Source organism: Amphiprion ocellaris, chromosome 8 (assembly GCF_022539595.1).
Source record: "Amphiprion ocellaris isolate individual 3 ecotype Okinawa chromosome 8, ASM2253959v1, whole genome shotgun sequence".
NCBI lineage: Eukaryota > Metazoa > Chordata > Actinopteri > Pomacentridae > Amphiprion > Amphiprion ocellaris.
The window spans coordinates 1013672-1034476 of NC_072773.1; the positions used below are offsets into that span (position 1 = coordinate 1013672).

General features: G+C 41.1%; 1 protein-coding gene across 1 annotated transcript in view; it reads right to left on the reverse strand.

Moving 5' to 3' along the window:
- The window catches only part of kcnd1 (potassium voltage-gated channel, Shal-related subfamily, member 1), a 66470-nt gene extending 47111 nt beyond the window's left edge, over window positions 1–19359 (reverse strand). Inside the window, exons 1-3 of the mRNA XM_055013026.1 lie at window positions 18334–19359; window positions 14380–14625; window positions 9599–10311 (exon numbers count right to left, since the gene is read on the reverse strand). Coding sequence (XP_054869001.1) covers window positions 9599–10311; window positions 14380–14625; window positions 18334–18489 — 1115 coding nt within the window. The 5' untranslated portion in view covers window positions 18490–19359. The remainder of the gene's footprint in view (window positions 1–9598; window positions 10312–14379; window positions 14626–18333) is intronic.
- Between the last annotated feature and the right edge of the window lie 1446 nt (window positions 19360–20805).

The window sequence follows — 20805 nt, forward strand, 5'->3', positions numbered from 1 at the left end:
CCTGTGGTCCCCTGTGGTCCCCTGTGGACCCCTGTGGTCCCCTGTGGACCCCTGTGGACCCCTATAGTAATGTGTCCACACCAGCAGCCATTTTGTGAGGTGGTGTCCTACCAGAGGGCTTGCTGGGTCAGGAAATGGAGGAGGTGGAGTGTGAAGCAGAGCGTTGTCCTGGCTGTGATTAGATTTTAGATTGAGTCTCTATTAGAACATTAACAGAGATGCTCTATAAGTCCATCCTGGCGTGTCGTAAGGCAGCTCTCAGCCTCGTATACATCCTTCTCCTCCGAGGAAATGGCTGCTTCCCATCTCATCCTATAAATAATGTGGACGGTAAAGTGCTGTGCAGAACCACAACAGCTGCTCTTATATCTGATATCTACAGCAGCTTCAACGTTCCTCAGAACCAAACGGCTGCAGAACCCACAGTTTGTTCATTACAAGAAAACCTGCAACCAGCAGAAATTAACAGAAGTTGTTGGTTTTTATCAGAAAAACTCAACATTTTCTGTTTTTATGGGCCACCTCAGTGTCTTTTTCTGTCTGTGTTGTTAGTTGTTAGTGTCTCGTTGTGATCTTTTTTTTTTGTGGTTTTTCGCGTCTCTTTGCAGTCAGTTTATGTCTCTTTTGAGTTTATTTCATTTTGTGGTTGTTTTGTGTCTTTTTGTGGTTGTCTTGTGTCTCTGTGGTGGTTGTGTGTCACTTTGTGGTCATTTTATGTCATTTATAGTCGTTTTGTGTCTCTCTTTTGGTTTTGTGTCTCTGTGGTTGTTTTATGCCTATTTGTGACTGTTTTGTGTCTCTCTGTGGTTGTTTTGTGTCTCTTTGTGACTGTTTTGTGTCTCTTTGTGGTTGTTTGTTGTCTCTTTGTGACTGTTTTATGTCTCTGGTTGTTTTGTGTCTCTGAGGTAATTTGTGTCTCTTTGTGGTTGTTTTGTGTCTCTCTGTGGTTGTTTTGTGTCTCTTTGTGGTTGTTTGTTGTCTCTTTGTGACTGTTTTGTGTGTCTCTGTGGTTGTTTTGTGTCTCTTTGTGGTTGTTTTATGTCTCTGTCGTTTTGTCTCTCTGTGGTTGTTTTGTGTCTCTTTGTGGTTGTTTTGTGTCTCTTTGTGGTTGTTTTGTGTCTGTGGTATTTTTTATGTCTGTGGTTGTTTTGTGTCTTTTTGTGGTTGTTTTATGTCTCTTTGTGGTTGTTTTGTGTCTCTTTGTGACAGTTTTATGTCTCTTTTTGGTTGTTTTATGTCTCTTTGTGGTTGTTTTGTGTCTCTTTGTGACTGTTTTGTGTCTCTTTGTGGTTGTTTTATGTGTCTTTGTGGTTGTTTTGTGTCTCTTTGTGGTTGTTTTATGTCTCTTTGTGGTTGTTTTGTGTCTCTTTGTGGTTGTTTTGTGTCTCTTTGTGATTGTTTTGTGTCTCTCTGTGGTTGATTTGTGTCTCTTTGTGGTTGTTTTGTGTCTCTTTGTGGTTGTTTTGTGTCTCTTTGTGAATGTTTTATGTCTCTTTGTGATTGTTTTATGTCTCTTTGTGGTTGTTTTGTGTCTCTTTGTGAATGTTTTATGTCTCTTTGTGGTTGTTTTATGTGTGTTTGTGGTTGTTTTGTGTCTCTTTGTGGTTGTTTTATATCTCTTTGTGGTTGTTTTGTGTCTCTTTGTGGTTGTTTTGTGTCTATTTGTGATTGTTTTGTGTCTCTCTGTGGTTGATTTGTGTCTCTGTGGTTGTTTTGTGTCTCTTTGTGGTTGTTTTGTGTCTCTTTGTGAATGTTTTATGTCTCTTTGTGGTTGTTTTATGTCTCTTTGTGGTTGTTTTATGTCTCTTTGTGGTTGTTTTGTGTCTATTTGTGGTTGTTTTGTGTCTGTTTGTGATTGTTTTGTGTCTCTCTGTGGTTGATTTGTGTCTCTGTGAATGTTTTATGTCTCTTTGTGGTTGTTTTATGTCTCTTTGTGGTTGTTTTGTGTCTCTTTGTGAATGTTTTATGTCTCTTTGTGGTTGTTTTATGTCTCTTTGTGGTTGTTTTGTGTCTCTTTGTGAATGTTTTATGTCTCTTTGTGGTTGTTTTATGTCTGTTTGTGGTTGTTTTGTGTCTCTTTGTGAATGTTTTATGTCTCTTTGTGGTTGTTTTATGTCTCTTTGTGGTTGTTTTGTGTCTCTTTGTGGTTGTTTTGTGTCTCTTTGTGGTTGTTTTGTGTCTCTTTGTGGTTGTTTTGTGTCTCTTTGTGAATGTTTTATGTCTCCTTGTGGTTGTTTTATGTGTCTTTGTGGTTGTTTTGTGTCTCTTTGTGGTTGTTTTATGTCTCTTTGTGGTTGTTTTATGTCTCTTTGTGGTTGTTTTGTGTCTCTTTGTAGGTCAACATGCTGTGATTTTACTGGTCTGTATGTAACCCCTGACCTGGTCTAGTTCTACTGTAATAATGCAGTAATTAACTGTTTAGGTAAATGATAAACACTGTGAGGAACCCAGTGAAATGCTGTCGACTCATCTCAGACGCTCACTACGCTGTAAATCAATACGTGGAATAAAGTGACCTTCAGCTACCAGGACATGTCGTCTTACTCTGGAATAATTCATGTCTGAATCCTCTGGACTGTCTTTATCGTCAGTAAATAACCAAACACGTTTAGTTTCAGTGGAGAAACAGCTGGCATAAACTTCTTTTTTATTTTATTACATGTAATCAGACATTTTTCTGCTTTATTTGTGTTTACAGCTGCAGAAACTGTACTTCTAACGACCTCCGATGGCTCTGCAGTGAAATCTTAAGAGATTAGCAATAAAGATTTCTGGGTTTTATGAGCGTTGTCCTGGTGTTGTGTGCCTTTTTAAAGTCAAAATGCCTCCAGGATGGAACAGAACCACACTGAGTCCTCATTACAGCCACTGTATTATATAGTCCCTCTATTCACAGAGGGTCTATGAGGAGGTGTGATTTCTTGATTAATTGTAGTTTAGGTCCCCCTCTGGCCACCTGAAGGAGGAGATGAGTCCAGACACAAACAGTCGGCATGTTTTCCTGGCAGCAGATTATGTTTCCTCTCACTTATATTGCTTCTGGAAGCCCTGCGATGGCTTTATGATTTCACTCCCAGTTTATCTGCGCAGTGATAAAACACAGGAGCAGAGCAATAACGGCGGCGTGATGAAAAACAACGATAACCAAAGTGAACGAGGAGAAACAAATGAGCCGATCGGCCGACGGAGGAAGAGGAGGAGAATCTGATTTGATCCGTAGAGTTGATCAAGATGCAAAAATCATTCAGAGGACAGAAAAATTTACAATACAGCCTGATCAACAACACAGGCTGTCTTTTATAGTGTATTTCTTGTCCCTTTGTGTCACTGTGGTTGTTTTGTGTCTTTTTGTCGTTTTGTGTCTTTTGTGGTCGTTTTGCATCTTTTTGTGGTTGCTTTGTGTCTTTGTGGTTGTTTTGTGTCTCTTTGTGGTCCCTTTGTGTCTCTCTGTGGTTGTTTTGTGTCTTTTTGTGGTTGTTTTGTGTCTCTTTGTGGTCCCTTTGTGTCTCTCTATGGTTGTTTTCTGTCTTTTTGTGGTTGTTTTGTGTCTCTTTGTGGTCATTTTGCGTCTTTTTGTGGTCGTTTTGCATCTCGTGGTCATTTTGTGTCTCAGTGGTTTGCTTGTGTCTCTTTGTGGTCGTTTTGCGTCTTTTTGTGGTTGTTTTGTGTCTTTTTGTTGTTGTTTTGTGTTTTTTTGTGATTGTTTTGTGCCTATTTGTGGTCGTTTTGTGTCTCTGTGGACGTTTTGTATCTTTTTGTTGTCATTTTGTGTCTCTTTGTGGTCGTTTTGTGTCTCTTTGTGGTTGTTTTGTGTCTTTGTCATCGTTTTATGTCTCTTTGTCGTCGTATTGTGTCTCTTTGTGGTCATTTTGTGTCTGTTTGTCGTCTTTTTGTGTCTCTGTGGTCGTTTTATGTTTCTTTGTGATCATTTTGTTTTTCTTTCTGTTGTTACGTGTCTCTTTGCGGTCATTTTATGTCTTTTTGTGGTTGTTCAGTCCTCTTCGTGGCAACAACAACTACGCATCCATGGTGTCAACTGCTGGAAATAGATGCAGATATTAGTTTTGTAACCGATAATCAAAAGCCACTGAACTCCTAAAACAAAACACACAGTCCTTATTGGGTCCAACTCATCTGGACTATGTGAGTTGTGGTTGGAAGTTATTAATCTCCATTTCACTCTTTGTCATGGTGCCCCTTACTAGCTAAACTCTCATAATGCTCTCTGCTAGTTAACATGCTCTTTATTTGGTTTCTTCTTTCCTTCAGTGTGGCTGTTTTTGGGTTCTTCTTTAGCAGAGAGACGCCAGTCTTAAATAGTCATCTTAAACAATAGTCAACCACATTGTTGATCAAAGCTCAATTATTCATCAACGGAATCATGAACACTGGACTATTTTCAATATGTTGATGAAGTTGTTCACTATGGATACAACATTTGCACATAAATTATCTCAGGTATGTTAGCTACTTGTTAATAGAAGCACTGTAGGAGCTTCAGTCGAAACCAACCGGACTGGTTTCGACTGAAGCTCCTATGACTAAAAGGTGGAACATTTCAGGTCATTAACCTCGACAAAAGTATTTGGCATGGTGCCCGTTGCTGCTAAACTCCCACAATGCTCTCTGCTTTAACCTCCTCGGCTCCCTACAGGATAAAACAGGAAGAGGCTCCACCTGGTGGAACAACTAGGAACTACAGCTGATCTACAATACATTCCTTTCGACTAGTTGGTTAATATTATCTTTAGCCGGTTAAACTATTAATCCTTATCGTCCCACCTGTTAGCCAAACGCCGTTCAGACGTCCTAAACTGTACCAGCAGAACATCGGTCCTATATTTAGCCTGGTGCTGCATCATGCATGATGGAACAGAGCTGTGTTTTCATACAGTAAGGAGGCAGGATGGTGAACAGGAAACCCTCCCCAGAAAGAGGAGCTGAGAGGGGGGAGGCGCAGGAGGTAAAAGCCTGGTTGTGTTTTCTGCCTGCAGAATCCATTTAAAGGGCAGCTTCTCCCTGCTGATAACTAATGGACCTGGAGACTGAAGGGAGGAGGACGCAGGAGGAGGCAGCACTTCCACTGGCTCACATTTAAACTTTCAGCTCATCAACTGAACGAGTCAGATGTCTGAAGGTCTGAAGGCGTTCATCCTGTAATCAGAGGCTGTTTTTATCATCACTAACAGTATCTCCTTAAATATATTACTATAACCAGCCTCTGCTGAGTCTAGTATCACTGGTTCTGGTGCCGTTCGTTAGTTTTTGTCTGGGTTTCTTTTGTAATATTTTTGATCAGTTAAAGGGTCATTCCAGAACTGGACGACATTTGGGCTCAAAATGTGTGAAAAATAAACCTTCTCTTGTCCAGACACAAAATGAAAAAACAAGACAGAAAACAACAAAAATGACACAAAAAGACAAAAACAAGACAGAAAATGACAAAAATGTCAAAAACGAGGCACAAAATGACAAAAGCAAGATACAAAATTACAAAAAATGAGATAGAAAATGCCAAAAACAAGACACAAAATGACCAAAACAAGACAGAAAATGCTAAAAATGACACAAAAAAACAAAAACAAGACAGAAAACAACAAAAACGTCAAAAATGAGACACAAAATGACAAAAACATGATACAAAATGACAAAAAATACGACACAAAATGACAAAAGCGAGACAATGACAAAATCATCATTTTCTGTCTCGAAAAGGTTCTGCTAACATGTTGTGGGACACGTTCCATGAATAATAATTATCATTTAAAATATTATGTTGATTAAAAAATGTTCCCACAATTACAGACACACGAATGAAAAAACAAAAACAGAAAAAGTAGATTTAAAATAGATTCTGTTTTATTAGAGATTCAGTTTGGTTATCTCAGGGGTGGATGAGAGAAAAATAGCATTTTAGGGGAACTCCAGACTTATTTGGGATTTAAAATATTAGAAGTATTCTTTTCTCCTAGTTTTTTATATTTGGTCTCAGGACAACAACATTTACACACTACTGATGTTTTAGGGTTTAATACTGCTGGATGTAAAATGTCCTCCAGGTCTGGAACGACCCTAAAGCTGTTTTACCTGATTTGGATTTTTGAAACGGATTTATTCTTCATGAATGTCAGATTTTAACATTTCTTTTCTTTCTTCTTATGGATTTTAAGGCCTGTGAAGTATGGAGATGTTTTGTAAGAACGAATTGCCACATTTTTGAACTGCAGGAGGAGGTCGGGGCAGATGGATGGGACAATAAAACGTTTAAAGGTAAAGAGGGGCGGAGCCATCGCTGGGGAAGTAGGGAGTTTATTTAGACAGGAACCTCCTCCTTTATTCTGTCTGGATCCAGAAATCTGAGATCCATCCGAGGTCGACATAAAACAGCAGTTTCTCGACTGAAAAACCAACCAGTCCAATGAACCCAATGGGAGAACAACAGGCAGAACCAACACCAGTAGGAAGCTACTGGAACCAGGATGGAGTCACGGTTTAACTACTGCTATCAATGCTGTTCCTCATTAAACCTCGTGTTTAAAAAGCATGTTATCTTTAAAATAAATCAATATTATTCTATCATTTATCAAACCAGAAACTGTAAAAAGAAAAAGAATCATCAGATATTTAACTTTCCAGTGGTTCTAATAATGAGTCATGTGCAGCTCCATCAATAAAACGAACTACATCTGAACCACAAATAAGAATATTTCATTAAAAACACGTTTTTCTGCATTTCTCATTGATAAAATTCAATTTAAAAAAAATACGATTTGTGTGAATTGGATTCTGCAAAAACCAAAAACTTCTTCCCTCCTCAGTACAACTGATCCTCCAGCTGAGACCAACAGAAAAAAAAAATCTGAGTGTTCAGGTTGAACTGCAGGCAGTGTTTCCTCAGACAGACTGAGAGAAAAACCAATCAAATAAATGCAGCAGAAACAGTGAACAGAATAGCAAGTGATGGAGATCCATCCAGCATGGAGAAACATCTACAGATGAGGAGATAAAACCACTACACAGGACACGAAACGACAAAAATGAGACCAACAAATATCACAAACTGGCAAAAAAACAACGTGACAGAAGAAAGACATACAACAACACAAATCAGACACAAAATGAGACAGAACGCCATAAAACAAGACGAAACAACAAAAGACTTGCGCAAAGCAACAAAAAAGCCAAAATGACACTAAATGATAAATGAAACACAAAACAAGACAGAAAACGACAAAAAGTAGACACTAAATGACCCAAAGCACACACAAGATGAAAAAAAGCAGACCAAAAAATGGCACAAAATGGAAAAAAAGAAGCCAAAAACAACACAAACAAAATACAAAATGACTCAAAATGCATCCAAAATGACACAAATTTGTGCAAAATCAGTGTTAAATGGTCAAAAATGACTCAAAATCTATCTGAAATTACATGAACCCACTTGAAATGACTTAAAAATAGCAGAAAATAGCACAAACCTGTCTGCAATTGTTTAAAAAAAAAATTAAAATTTGTCCAAAATGACATAAATGTGTGCGGAAAAAATGCAAGAATGACTTAAAAATGGTCTAAAATGGCATAAATCTGTGCAGAATAGTTGAAAAATGATTATAAGATTAATATGAGATGAAGATCAGAGCTAGTGGATCGATAATATAAATAAATGCTGAAGAAATTCAACTTTAGTTTTCATTATTTCTGAGTTCTCTCTCCATCTTCATGATGTTCTGCAGGACTTTAAAATGAACCTCAGAGATTTAAGGAGCAGAAAAACATCCAGAACCTGCTGCTGGAGTTCAGAAATGATTGATTTTTAAACTATCGCTGGAGGATGTTGTTTCAAATTAGCATTCCTGCTGCTGATCATCAGTTCCTCCTTAACGAGGGAAAACTCAGAGTTTACATCTAGTAGCTGACAGCAGAACCGTGTTTTTCTCTGTAAACTGATAAAACATCCAGATAAGGCTCCTATCAGAGAATCTCTCCATAAAACCACCACCGTCCTCTCTGCAGATACAACCTTCCTCCCACTGAAACACTAAAACCTGCTCTCCTCATTCAGTAAAACAGCGTGGATCTGCAGAACAACGGCGTCTCTTTACATTTCCTGCTTTACTAGTGAGCTGTTTGACTCATTCACGCTCTCCGTTCACACCTCTGAACTCACACCTCCATTCACAGACAGGTAGGAGTGCTTCTAGAGGAGGAGGGTGGTGTGGTCGCAGCGCATGGCAGCTTCTCTTTCTCATGCTTTCCAGCGGCTCTTTGAACGGCTGATAACAGGCGAGAGCCGGGTGAAGCCTCCGGCGTCGTGGGCGGCAGCGGGGTGAACATCCACCACCGTACTCCACCGAGTGGGAGGCGAAACAGACGGCCAAAGCTCTCTCAGCGGCCCCGACACCGAGCGGGACGGCCCAGGGTTGCCATGGCGACGGCACTACATCGTCGGCAGCATCTGCTCGACGTCGGATGTTCGCTCACCCCAGCGCTCAGTCGTATTGTGTGTCTTTGTGGTTGTTTTGTGTCTCTTTGTGGTGGTTTTCTGTGTCTTTTGTGGTCATTTTGTGTCTTTTTGTCATCTTTTTGTGTCTCTGTGGTTGTTCTGTCTCTTTGTGATCATTTTGTTTTAGTTTCTGTTTTTTGTGTCTTTTGCAGTCATTTTATGTCTTTTTGTGGTTGTTTTGTGTCTCTGTGGTCGTTTTGTTTCTTCTTCGTCGTTTTATGTATCTTTGTTGTCATTTTATGTCTCTTTGTCGTCGTATTGTGTCTCTTTGTGGTTGTTTGTGTCTGTAGTTGTTTTGTGTCTCTTTGTGGTTGTTTTGTGTCTCTTTGTCATCGTTTTATGTGTCTTTGTCGGCGTTTTGTGTCTCTTTGTGGTTGTTTCTGTCTTTTGTAGTCATTTTGTGTCTTTTTGTCCTCTTTTTGTGTCTCTGTGATCATATTGTTTTTCTTTCTGTTATGTGTCTCTTTGCAGTCATTTTATGTCTTTTTGTGGTTGTTTTTTGTGTCTGTGGTCGTTTTGTTTCTTTGGGGTCATTTTGTGTCTCTTTGTCGTCGTTTTATGTGTCTTTGTCGGAGTTTTGTGTCTCTTTGTGGTTGTTTCTGTGTCTTTTGTAGTCATTTTGTGTCTTTTTGTCCTCTTTTTGTGTCTCTGTGATCATTTTGTTTTTCTTTCTGTTATGTGTCTCTTTGCAGTCATTTTATGTCTTTTTGTGGTTGTTCAACCTCTTCGTGGCAACAACTACGCATCCATGGTGTCAACAGCTGGCAAGATGCAGATGTTAGTTTTGTAACTGATAATCAAAAGCCACTGAACTCCTAAAACAAAACACACGGTCCTTATTGGCTGTGAGTTCTGGCTGGAGGTCATTAACCTCCACTGGAGTCTTTGTCATGCTGCCCCTTGCTGCTAAATTCTCATAATGCTCTCTGCTAGCCAACATGTTCAGTATTTGGTTTCTCCTTTGCTTCAGTGTGGCTGTTTTTGGGTTCTTCTTTAGCACAGAGACGCCGGTTTTAAATAGTCATCTAAACCAACAGTCGACCACATCGTCAATCAAAGTTCAATCATTCATTAAACAGAGTCATGTTCACTCACCCCAGCGTCGTCATGGTGACGATGGTGTACCAGAAGGAAGCAGGGATGGAGGTGAAGGTGGAGCCCTTGGTGCCCTTCTCGGCGTAGAACATGACGGTGGCAAAGATGATGATGGCCATGGTGAGGGAGAAGAGCAGGAAGCCCAGCTCCGAGGCGCAGCTCTTCAGCGTGTAGCCCAAAATCCGCAAGCCCTGCGAGTGGCGCGAGAACTTGAAGATCCGGAAGACGCGGAAGACCCGCAGCGTAACGAAGGCGCCGCTCACGTCCTCGTTCTCGGGCATCACCAGGCCGATGTAGTAGGGCATGATGGCCACCACGTCGATCACCGACATCACCGAGCGCATGAACTTGCAGCGGCTGGGCGCGGCGAACAGACGCATCAGGTACTCGAAGGTGAAGATCAGCACGCAGGCAGTGTCCATGCAGAAGAAGGCCAGCTGGTACTTCTCTCCGCATGGCAGGTCCTTCACGCTGCCCTTGGGAGGCCGGCAGGGAACCGTCTCCACCACGTTGGCGATGACGGACACGGCGATGAAGAAGCCGGTGACGTAGTAGAAGACCAGCGCCATGGTGGAGGTGTGGGGGTTCTCGAAGGCTCGCCACAGACGCTCCCTGGAGGTGCTGTGGGGCGGTAGGGGGGCGTCCGACGCCTCATTGGCCTCCGTGTCCTCGGCCAGGCGCTCCTGGTTCTCCTTTTTCCTGTCCCGGTATTCCTTCAGAGAGATGAAAGGACAGGAGCAAGTTCAGTGCCACTTTAAACATGATTTTATCTGTGCATTCATCATGGCTGCCTCATTTCGACTGTTCAATCAATTCATCTACTGCGTAATTAGCATCTAATTCATGTAGTTAGCACAGTTAACAGCTGCACATATGAAACCCAATACAAAGAAAGGAAAGGAAAATATTCTCCTACAAATCCAGAATACTAACTGAACTGTGCATCATGGTAGGGACTATGTTCAACCAATTCACTTTGTAAGAAATTAGCATCTCTCTCTAATTCACTTAGCACAGTTAAAAGTTGCAAATATGCGACACAATAAAAAGAAGAAAATATTTTCCTTCAAATACTAAATGTGTTCTATGTTCAATCATTTCACCTATTAAGAAATCAGCATTTCTATCTAATTCATGTAGTTAATGGCTACAAATATGCAACACATCAAAAGGAAGAAAATATTTTCCTTTAAATCAGAATCTTAGTTGAACGATGCACTCATCATGGCTGCGACTATGTTCAATCAATTCACCTAAAAGTAATTGTCATTTCTATTAAATTCACACAGCGCAGTTAACAGCTACAAATATGCAACACAGTAAAAAGTAAAAATATTTCCCTACAAATACAGAATATTAGCAGAACTACGCACTCATCGGGGTTCAGCTAATATTCTGCATTTGTAGTATATTAGCTGCATATTAGCTCACCTATGCATTCATCATGGTAGCCACTATGTTCAATCAATTCACCGAATAATAAATTACCATTTCTATCTAATTCACTTTGCAAAATAAACAGTTACAAATATGCAACATAATAAAAAGAGGAAAATATTTCCCTACAAATACAAAACATTAGCTAAACTATGAATTCATCATGGCTGTGACTATGTTCAATCAATTCACCTAAAAATCAGTATTTCTATCTAATTCACATAGTTAGCACAGTTAACAGCCACAAATATGCAACACAGTAAGAAGAGGAAAATATTTCACTACAAATACAGAATATTAGCAGAACTATGCATTCATCACGGTTGGACTATGTTCTAACAATCTGCCTTGCAAGAAATTACCATTTCTATCTAATTCACATAGCACAGTTAACAGCTACAAATATGCAACACAGTAAAAAGAGGAAAATAGAATATTAAATGAACTATGCATTCATCACTATGTTCAGTCAACTCAACCAATAAGAGATTAGCATTTCTAAGTCACTTAGCATAGTAAACAGCTACAAATATGCAACATAATAAAAGGAAGAAAATATTTTCTATAAATGCAGAATATTAGCTGATCTATGCATTCATCATGGCTGCCTCACGTGAATTTGTTTTAATTCAATTTAGTTTTATTCATAAAGCGCCAAATTCATAATGGATGTCATCTAAAGACATGTCAGTGAGTAAAGTGAAGACATTATAAAATCTAAACAGAAAAACCAAGAAGTCCAACAGTTTTTATATATTTTCAAACTATGGCGCTAAACACAAAGGTGAGAGAGACGTCTTTTTGGTCCTCTGTATGTCCTGGATATATAGAGAAAGCAACAATAAAAATCTTCAGTTTTATTCTAGTTTCCTGTTGCATCTCACAATTATACAGTCTTTTAGTGAAACTCATTTGTGATAAAAGTTCCAGATATTCTGAAGGCTTTGTAGAAGTACCTTAAAGTGCAGTACCAGTAACGGCCACTAGATGCTGACTACTAAAAACCTCCCGTTCCTATTGACTCCTATTTAAAATCACCAACTTCTGTTCATAAACATTAAATTCATCGAGTCATTTTGATGTCAGGCTCTGTAATAACCGTGTTGGTGGCAGTTTGAGGGTTAATTTCTCTGTTTATAAGAAGTGGAGGCTGACAGAAAGTTAAGTTTGTGTTTTCTTGTGAAACATTTTGCTGACAGAAGCAGAAAAACAGAAAAATCTGGACTTTAAAGCAGAAATTGGTCACTACCTCTGATGCTAGCTCCTGTTAGCTTTTAACGCCTCCGCAGTGACTAATAACCTGATGAGGAGGGAAGTTAAATTATATCTGAAGTCCAAGAAGAAGAAGCCAAAAGCTAAATGTCAGCAGCGAGAAGAGAACGTGTGAAATTACTAGAAGATTAAAAATAAAAATCGTGTGTCCCATTTCTCAGGGGGAACTGTGGGGGAGTGAAAACAGAAATCCACTTATTGGACGTTGCTGCAGTCGGTGAACATGATCAGCTCGGCCAAATCAGAGGAAATAATGAACAATTCATGAGTCAGTGGACGGGTCAGCCATAAAAACGAGGATGTAAAGATGTGAAAGCCTCTGCAACATAAAAGGGACAAGCTCTGGAGGTGATTTATGGAGCAGCAAGTGGGCAGCAAACAAACTACTTGTTTATGACTCGTTAAAGAAATCACTTACACAAAGATGCTACGAAGGCTGCTAGAATCAGCGGCAATAAAGAGGGAATGAGACTGGACTGCTGGAGCTTCACAGGGCTCATCACAGTGGCTGTAATGAGTTCCATAATGGGGTTTGAGAGCGGCTCTGGTTAGCGATCCCCCTCAGATCCATCAAAGTTGTTACACTTTTATCTCCAGAGAGGCTTAACGAGTGCAGCAGAAGAAGAAGCAACATTAGACCCGACCATTAGGAGGAAATCAAAGGTCAGAGGTCGCTGCATTATGAAGCCATCTGAAAGGATGGCAGCATTAAAACCACATAAAGCTGGAAGCTGCTGCTCTAATCATTTTCACCGTCAGACGGAACGAAACCCAATGGCTGGACTGCCGAATCAATGCAAAGACCCGAATTTCAATCGAATCGAGGCTTGTTGAAGACCCAGAAGTCAGAAGACTCGAGGTGTGATTGGTGGAGAAGCACCATTTACACCTTAAATGGTGGAGAAACTACTTGGAGAGGGATGACCTGAGCTAAACCTTTTTACAACAAATGTACATTCTATCGTGAAGCTATGCTAACTATACTAGACATAAAGGCATAATTAGAATCAGAACCACACACTAAACACAGGGAGAATCGTCGTAAGGAACAGAGATTTAACCAAGGAGACGAGGGTTTTAGTCCCTGTACCGGTGTTTTGAGCCTAGTTTCTTTTTCTGTTGCCATTTGCTTTCATTTTTATATTAGTAGAACTCTTTCCTTGAGCAGTCGAGGCTCATAAACAACCTGGAATTCAGAATATTGAAGGCTAGTTAACGACATTAAATGCACGAATTGATGCTCATCAAAGACCCACATTTCACTCTAATCGAGGCTTGTTAAAGACCCGAAAGTCAGACTCAAGGTGTGATTGGTGGAAACCACCAATCGCAATGAATTACATATTGACATTGATTTGGTCGACGTACAACCGAGTGCCTCCCATCGTCCATCGTTGAAGGTGTGATTGGTGGTTCTCCACCAATCACACCTCGAGTCTTCAGACTTTCGGGTCTTAAACAAGCCTCGATTCGATTGAAATTTGGGTCTTTGATGAACATTGTTTTCACCATCAGATCGAACGAAAGCCAACAGTTGGACTGTCGAATCAATGCTAGTCAAAGACCCAAGTTTCAATCGAGTCAGAAGACTCGAGGTGTGATTGGTGGAGAACCACCATTTACACCATAAATGGTGGAGAATTCTCCACAATTTAAAGTGTGAATGGTGCAGAAACTACTTGGAGAGGGATGAACTGAGCCAAACCTTTTAGCGTTAGCCTCCATCACTACAGAGTCATGCATGAATTTCCAGGAAATCGTGTATATATGGGCATTTTGCAAAGTTTTACTTTCATATAAACCAGGAGGAAATATTGGGACGTTTCTCAGAGAGTTTAATTCCAACCAACTGACATAGCTAATGTTGAGTAGCCCGGTAGCTAATCATACAGCCTGACTGAACTTTGAAAAACACCAAACTGGAGGTTTTCAGGCAGCTAAGAGGGTTTGGACTGACTGACTCAAGGACAAAACAATGAGGCAACGTCCACATGTCAAAAGCCCTTCTACAGTTTTCATCATTTCTCAAACTTGAGCTGTAACGGATTCTGAAAGTACGTCTCCGGTCGTACCTCCATGCAGCAGTCTCCGATGATCTCGGGCACGATGCCGTAGAAGGCCAGCTCCTCGTCGAAGGCCTGGATGCACTCGTTTCGTGGATAGTGGAGCTTCCCAGTGCGGTAAAAGTTCAGAATATGTCGGAACATCTCGGGGTCTCGGTCGAAGAAATATTCCTGCGTGTCCTCGTTGTAGAAGAACTCTTTCTCTGAAGAGCCCAGCAGCGTCTCGGGGTAACGGTCCAGAGTGTTCTTCCATGTCTGGAGGGAGAAAACATTCAATCAGAATGAGAACAAAAGAAGGAACTATTGTTGTATAACTCACATACATCAACACTGGTGACTGAACCAAAAACTCCAATGAACCGAGGCTTGTCAAAGAGAAAAAACTCCCACCAATCGAAGCTCATCAAGGGGCTGAAACTCCCCTGAAGGATTATTAATGATCTAAAAACTGACATGATTGGAGGCTCATCTGCTTCCTGAAACTCACATGAATAACGGATCTTCAAAAGGAAAAAACCTGCAGAAGTCAGGCTCATTAACGACCTATAACAAAGCTATAAGCTAAGCTAATTCTTACTGAATTGTCGGTTCAAAAGTAACGCTATCCTATAATAACAGACGACAAAATAAACATAATCCAACTAAAACAAAGCTATTTTAAGGCTCACCAATGACATGAAACACACAAATCGAAGCTCATCAAAATTCTTGTTAAAAAGACTTGTTAACAACCCTGGAGTCCTAAGACTCCAGTTGTGAATTTAGCAGAACCTTTTAGCTTCAGTGTCCATCTCTACAAATATAGAACTCTAGTGTTAGAGCTAAATATTTATCCTGAAAGAAGTTTTCCTATTTTATTTTTTGTGGAACTCTTTCGTTGAGCACTCCAGGCTCATTAACAACACTGGAATTCAGAATATTTAAGGTTAGTGAACGACATGAAACACACGAATCGATGCTCATCAAAGACCCAAATTTGAATCGAATTGAGACTTGTTGAAGACCTGGAAGTCAGAAGACTAGAGGTGTGAATTTAGCAGAATCTTTTAGCTTCAGGCTCCATCTTTACACAGCTACAAACATGGAACTCCAGTGTTAGAGCTAAATATTTATCCTGAAAGAAGTTTCTTATTCTTAGAACTGTCAGTAAATGCAGAACGTTGGCTGAACTATGCATTCATCATGGCTGTCTTATGTCCTAATTCTGAACCAAAAACAAACCGGATAAACTATCTCCATCAAACAACAAAAGTACTTGCTATCGTGAAGCTATGCTAAATCTACTAGTCCCTGTCCTGGTGTTTGCGGTGTTTTCAGCTGCTGCCTAGTTTCATTTGCTTTCATTTTCATCTTCAGACGTTTCTATGAAACTCTTTCATTGAGCATTGTGAATCAAGGCTCATCAAAGATCCAAAGTTCAATAGAATCAAAGCTTGTTGAAGACCCAGAAGTCACAAGACTCGAGGTGTGACTGGTGGAGAAATTACTTGGAGAAGGATGACCTGAGCTAAACCTTTTAGCTTCAGCCTCCATCCCTACACAGTTGTGCATGAATTTGCATGAAATCATGTATTCATGGGCATTGTGCAAAGTGTTCCTTTCCATATAAACCAGGAGGAAATATTGGGACGTTTCTCAGAGAGTTTAATTCCAACCAACTCATATAGCTAACGCTATTAGTCTGGTAGCTAGCAGGACCCGTTGTTTCCAAATACAGCCTGACTGAACTTTGAAAACCCAGTGAACTGGGAGGTTTCAGGCACCTAAGAGGGTTTGGACTGACTGAAGGAGCTTCATCAGCTGTTTCTTTCCAGGTTCATCGGCATCACATGGTGTTAAAAAAGCACAAAACCAACTAAAAATAACGAGGCAACATCCACGTATCAGAAACCCTGAGCTGCTGGATGGAAGCAGTGAAGTGTCGATAAGTGACCGCAGGAACTGTTCATTACCTCGGTTTTTTACTGCCACGTCAAGCTGCTGCATTTTGTTTTTTAAAAATGACTTTCCTCTTGTTCAGCAGAAAGCTCTTTGGTGCTGCTGGATCATCTGAAAGCCGTCAAAACCTGTTTCTGTTGTGGAGCCATTTTATTATTATTTCTGCTCAAATGCACATCAGTGTGCTGATCAGACGTCCAGGATTTACCGGTCAAAACAAGGAGTGGATTACTGCTTTAGTTCTGGAAATGACGATGCTGTTAAATTTAACCCCAGAAAATATCAAAAGGTCGTGAGTTTATACCAACTTCAATTAGAAAAATAAACCTTAAGAGTCAATATGCAGGTGAAACAACCAAAGCTGTTGGATAATCTACAGAGTTAAAGACATAATACGTCTCTGTTTCCTCCATTTTATACAAAAACTAAATGAAAAATGTAGGTACTTTCATGACATCTGGGTGGATTCTAGGTTCTGATTTACTCAAATTCAACACCAGTGGAAGCTCATGTCAACAGTGTTTTTTTTTCTTGTAACATTTTAAATTGAAAGATTAAAGGAAATGTGAACAGTTCAACATCAGTGGAGGCTATTAGAGGATCTCTGGAGTGAAACAGTTCTACAAATACAGCATGAAGCCGACGTTCTTCACATCAAAGACACTCAGCTGGGGGTTAATGTAAATTTAAAGACCTACATTCCACCCTTTTCCTCTCATAGTAAAGAGAACAACAGTGAAGATTACATTTCAGAGCTCGATAATGAAGCTGGAGTTTTTTTTCTAATAAGATCGTGCAGAGGGGGGTTTTAATCTCAAGAAGAAACTAAAATCTGATGAGAAATATGAACATTAACACAAAACTATGAAAGGACTTGTCAGGAAGCAGCTCAGCATCGAGAAGTTCATGGATGAACCATTAAAAATTGTGCTATTTCATAAAAAACCAATCAAATCTGGACCAAGTTCCTCCCAAACCTCCTCAGAACATCTGGTTCATCATCTCCAGTAACTTTATCAATGATCAGAGTTCTACCTTCAATATTTCCAGAGTTCCAGGTCCTTGAAGTCCATAGAGGTGGGTTCAGATTTATCACCACTTATCAGGTAATGTAGTCTTGACTGGCCAATAATACTTTGAATCACCCCACACCAGGCAGTTTAATCACAATTAGAACCTCCAGTTACCCCCCACCAGGCAGTTCCACCAACATTCCCAACTGAAATCAAGTGAGTCTTGGGTCATTAACATCCATCATGTAAATTTAATGTGAGAATTAATACCTGGAACTCCTCACCAGGCAGTCATACCATCTTTACCACCCTGTGCCGCCGCTCACCAGGCAGTTCAATCACAATTAGAACCTTCAGTTATCCCTTACCGGGCAGTTCCACCAACATTCCCAACTAAAATCAAGTGAGTCTTGGGTCATTAATATCTGTCATGTATTTTGGGAGTGAGAAATAATATCCAGGACTCCTCATCGGGCGGTTTATTCACAATTAGCACTTTCAGTTATCCCTCACCAGGCAGTCCCACAAACATCCACAGTTGAAATCATGTGAGTCTCTGGTCGTTAACATTTAGAATGTACATTTAGTGTGAGTATAAATACCCAGGACTCCTCATCATGCAGATTTAGCATCATTAACACTTTGTGTTGCCAATCAATAGGCACATTCACATCTCAAATCATGTGAGTATCGGGTCACTAATATTTGTCATGTATTTTGGGGGTGAGAATTAATACCTGGGACTCACCAGGCACTTTTCCTATCTTTCCCACCTCAAATCATGAAAGTCTTTGGTTATTAACATCCATCATGTAAATTTAATGTGAGAATAAATATCCAGGACGCCTCACCAGGCAGTTCAAACAAAAAAGGGTACATAAATGAAAGTGAAACATCCTCAAGGTGTCACTTTGGGTTCTGGATAACTGGTGTTTTCAGAATTTAAATTCTCATTTTACTGGTAGCCCCGCCCACATTTACCCAGAGTTTGGAGCATGCTCAGTGGACCCACCTGAAAGCGGACCCCGCTGACGTTGACGTAGAGGATCTCATCTGATCTGGAGGAGTTGTCCACCGGAGGTTTGGGCATCGTCTTCTTGGCCAGCGGCAGCCATCCCACCGCCGCCGCCCGAGCAAACGGCAGCCACGTCGCCACGCCGGCCGCCATCTTGCATCAAAGCCTGCAGTGAGTTTGAGAGCGGCGTCCTTGGTGGGCGGAGGGGAAGGCGGAGGTGACGGGTCGCAGGTGAGCGTCTCGGTTAAAGGCCCGGCTGGGAGGTGAGGGCGGCAGACATGTTGGCGGGGGAGGACGGGGGAGGAGGGAGGAGGGTAGTCAGGGGTCAAGCCATGAATAAACCGCCAGGGAGGAACAGGAAGGCATCGGATGGATACACCCGTCTTTTATTTTGAAGATCCCGGTTCTTTACACAATAAAAGTTCCAGAAAACCTCCTGAATGTTGAGAACCGGCTGGAAAAATTCCGTTTTCTGTGCAGCCGTCGGTCGGTTCTCCTAAACAGCAGGACGTTCCACTTCAGGACATGGACTCTCCTGACAGAACAACAGAACTTCTTTAAATTCCAGCAGCCTCGGAGCAGCGGAACACGTGTAAAACAGTAATAAAGTGCTTCCTGGATATTGCCACGACAGATTTATTGCTGCAGGGATTTCCTACAGAATCCAGGAAGGAAAGCGTTAAAACATTTGTGTCTGGCCTCCCTCCTGTCTGAGTCAAGCTCTCTCGCCCGCTGAAGACAGATTTGTTGCAGAGCCGCAGCCTTTCAAATTCTTATTAAATTGTGATGATGGTTCCTGAAGTTGCAAGATAGACAGAATCGCCTGCCGCCCTCTAAGTGTTTCTCTGCTGTGGAGATTATGGATCTGCAGCTTTCTCTCTTTCTGCCTTTGCTTGCTGTTTTGCCCTCTCTGATTTTCCCTTTATCCGTCTGTGTTTTACTGCCTCCTTCATGGGAGTCGGCGGGGCATCAGTGGCGTTTCTGGAGAGGCTTCAGGAGGTGACTGCATGTCCATGTATGGCCGTCCTGTCAGGAAACACACAAACAGAAAAGAGACAGAAAGTGAGGACAAAGTGAAGGGAAGAGGAAGGAGAGGAGGCGGGAAAACTGGAGGTTAGAGGAAACAGGAGGAGAAATGTGCATGAAGGGAGCCGACAGGATGGACGGAACGCTACAGTAGAATCACTTAAAGGACTCTGAAGTGCATCATCTCACAGTAATCAGATTACTTCAAACACTGGAGTATTTACTCTGGTGTCAGATTACAAACTACCAGTTTAGATTCAGGTTCCACAGAAGGAACTCAATGGAACTAAAGTCTCTGAGGTTCTTTGGTTCCTCCTTCAGTCCTCCTCATGGAGCAAACCAGAGTCCACTCATTTCTGCTCACATCTTCTCTGTTTTCTTCAGCTGCTCTGTGCTGGAGGGGTTGTGTTGCTCAGGACTCACACTGTCCAGGTCCTGGTGGGACAACTGAGTCCTTCTGGGAAAATTAAAGTCATTTTGGACAAATTTTGGGTCATTTTGGACCTCAGTGCTTCACTGTCAGGACTATGCATTCACTGTGGTTGTCCTGGTCAGGTTCTCACCAAACATCTGGACTCCATCTGAGCCCAACTCATTGACCTTCATCTGACCAAAGAATGTTCTCCAACATCCATCAGGCTTCTTCTCATGTTCTTCAGCAAACCTTCATCTGGAAGTTTAGTTCTGAGCAGCAACCAGGTTTAGTTCTGGTCCTCCATCCATAGAGGTTGATGTTCTGAAGGTTCCTTCACACTGTCTGAGCTTCACACTAACTCTGGTTTCCATGGAGAATCCCTGAACCAAGTCTGAAGCAGCTGCCGTCTGTTTTTACAGCTGGATGGAGAAAGTAGTTCACTGTCTGTGGAGTCATTTTAGGAGCTCTGATTAGTGGTACTATGACTCCTTCTAGACCTCCTGATTAGTGGTACTATGACTCCTTCTATACCTCCTGATTAGTGGAACTATGACTCCTTCTAGACCTCCTGATTAGTTGTACTATGACTCCTTCTATACCTCCTGATTAGTGGTACTATGACTCCTTCTATACCTCCTGATTAGTGGAACTATGACTCCTTCTAGACCTCCTGATTACTGCTGACTCTGTGCTTCACTGGTTTTTAGTTGCTCACTGATCTTCCTGGATCTTTTCCATCTTTGTCGAGTCTCTCAGTCAGATGTTTCTCTTCCTCTCTTCAGTTCTTTTCCATCTGGAGCCATGATGCAGACATAGATAGACCCAGTCCATAGGTCCAGGACTGAGAACATTCTGCTGTTCTCAGCTCATTTAGAACCACGTTCATCAGTTGGACTGACTGGAATCACAGCTGGACTCACTTTGGAGCCTGAACTTTAAATATTGACTGTATAAAAGATTAGTTTCTGATTATTGATCAAAGGAAATACTCTGTTAGAAGTAATCTGATTACTCTGAGGAGATATAGT